Source organism: Cornus florida, unplaced genomic scaffold (assembly GCF_030987335.1).
Source record: "Cornus florida cultivar Cherokee Brave unplaced genomic scaffold, ASM3098733v1 CherokeeBrave_3.0.0_Hap2_Chr02, whole genome shotgun sequence".
NCBI classification, from domain to species: Eukaryota; Viridiplantae; Streptophyta; class Magnoliopsida; order Cornales; family Cornaceae; genus Cornus; species Cornus florida.
In genome coordinates this window covers 21,061,902-21,064,210 of record NW_026775572.1, presented here as the reverse complement: position 1 = coordinate 21,064,210, position 2,309 = coordinate 21,061,902, and the positions used below count along the sequence as shown (strand labels likewise).

Sequence of the window (2,309 nt, the reverse complement as noted above, 5' to 3'; positions counted from 1 at the left end):
ACCCCATTATTACTTTTCATTTTTATGAGAATTTTGTAATTAGGAACTAGAAATCTGGTTTATTAAGATAGGAGGGAGTGTTTGGTTCGGGTTTTATTAAATCTGGTTTTGGATTTGTTTGGTTTATCTTATCCCAATTTTGGACAAATTGAGGTTTATTTTATTCTTATCCCAAACAAACATAATCCTACACAAATTGGACAAAATAGTCATTTTATATGGCATGTATTTATACTTATTAATTTAATCTACTAAAATGAGGGTATTATTGTCATTTTAACTCTCCAAGGGGGGCTATTTGCACCAAATCAATAGTATAGGAGTGTTTTACGCTACATAGGGATCATTTTGCACTATATCGATCTTAGATGGGGTTTTCTACACTTGACCCTTTTCCAGATCGAAAATTATCACGACCGGTGTATAAATTTATATATACTAGTGTATTTGATCAACTGTATATCCTTAATTTGGTTTTTCATTAATCATACCATCACAGGAATCTATTAAGTGGGCCAAAATTTCAACTCAAATTGGTGAATTCTCTATCCAAAAAAATGATGAATGGAATGAGCGAGTAACAGAAAATATAGCCAGAAAAATTATTTCAATAGCGTACGTCATCCAAAAATGCTTATACGAACTCAATTCATTTTAATGATTTTTCGAGCACACTATCATAAAATCCATGCATCTTATGGAGTACAATTATTTCACTTCTGTTTTGAACCCAAAGATTTAATATTTTAAAATAATAGTAACAATTCAAAGCATAACTTAACTCAATTCTTCTTTTTCTCTTTTTTTTTTTTTTTTTTTTTTTTTTTCCTTTCTCTGGATAAATTACAGACACTCATTTGTTTCACTGAAAATTGGAACTCTCAATTTTCTATTTGGAAGAAGGATGAGATCATCCCACTTGGTTTAAGCTTTGGTGATGACCAATTAATTTAATTCTATCTTGGAAGGCTTTGAAGTAGAACCTTAGTGCACATGTTCATACAAGATGCAATTTTCTTCTCAAATTCACTGAAAATGAAATATATATATATACGGACAATACTGCACACGAATAATAAATAGATACCTTATTTTTATAATTATAATGTAGTACGAATTACTTTAAGTGTTTGTTTTTTTTTTTTTTTAAATTAAAAAGGATGTATCCTTCTATTATTGATCCATATCGATTATTCGAATAAAGTAATACCCAAGTATTGTCCAGAGATTTATAGCATAAAATTGACAAAACAATTACAACATAACAGCAACACAAGGGCATCAACACACAAAAACAGCTATGAGATACCACATGCACTTCCCTTGTACATCATCCAATTTGTGACACTCAAAAAAACCCACGATTATTGACATGATTAAATCCATAAGACATCATGGTACCACTCAAACCAGAAACCCTAGCATCAGATGATGGAACACCAACTCGTCCGAAAGAACTCGTGGACGCGGCGGTATAAGGCAAAGGATTCCGAGCCTCAAGCACAAGCTTGTCCACATTCTTCTTGAGATCTTCCATGGCAGCCTTCAACTGCTCAAGCTGTTTCAAGTTAAGATCATCAATAGGACCTTCCCACCAATTACACTGGCTCTGACTAGCCTTCCTTGTCATGTTAAAGCTTTCGCCAAGCTTCTTCTCGGTTTCTACCATGTTTTGCACCTGTGTGAGTTGCATGTTGAGCTCGCGGACACTTGCATTCCGGTGAGCCTCGATGAGAGGGTAAGTGCCAGTGTTTGGTGGAGGGTTTCGGGTGAGGAACCTTTCGACGATGGACTCAACACAAGGATGGCCGAAAGAGAAGACCTTCTTGCCTGGAGAGAAGACAACGATGGCGATTTCGACACCACAGAGAGTGCTGAGTTCACTGGCCTTCTTGAAGAGGCCGGAGCGGCGCTTGGAGAAGGTGACTTGTAGGTTACTCTCATTCTCCATCTTGGACATGCTTATCTTTTGGCGACCCTTGCTTCTTCTTGCCATGGTTAGCTAGGCAAGCTAGAGAGATCGATATGAAGGAGTCTACGTTTTGTCCTAAAACATAAGGGTATTTAAAGGTTTTTCAACATGCTTGTTAGGCATGTGTAGTTCTTGTTTTAGGTGGAAATGAAACCACGTCATCTATATTATAGTGATCACAAGTTAAGTTACTAATAAATCAAGAAAACTCATTTGTGATAAATTTTTGTATTTAGTTACTAATTTTGGAGATTTTGCATAACATATATGATTGAAATTAAGAATGGTTATAATTGCCAGTGATATGTCATTGGGGTAACCAGCTCTGGAAGTTTAC

General features: G+C 35.3%; 1 protein-coding gene across 1 annotated transcript; it reads right to left on the bottom strand.

Moving 5' to 3' along the window:
* Positions 1-1,348: 1,348 nt before the first annotated feature.
* On the bottom strand, positions 1,349-1,996 carry LOC132295797 (agamous-like MADS-box protein AGL62). Its single transcript, XM_059794077.1, has one exon. It carries the CDS (start codon positions 1,994-1,996, stop codon positions 1,349-1,351), a length of 648 nt encoding a protein of 215 aa, XP_059650060.1.
* Positions 1,997-2,309: the final 313 nt, after the last annotated feature.

Bases quoted from the DNA above. Each gene is read 5' to 3' on its own strand.
- LOC132295797 (XM_059794077.1), bottom strand. From the start codon at position 1,996: ATGGCAAGAAGAAGCAAGGGTCGCCAAAAGATAAGCATGTCCAAGATG.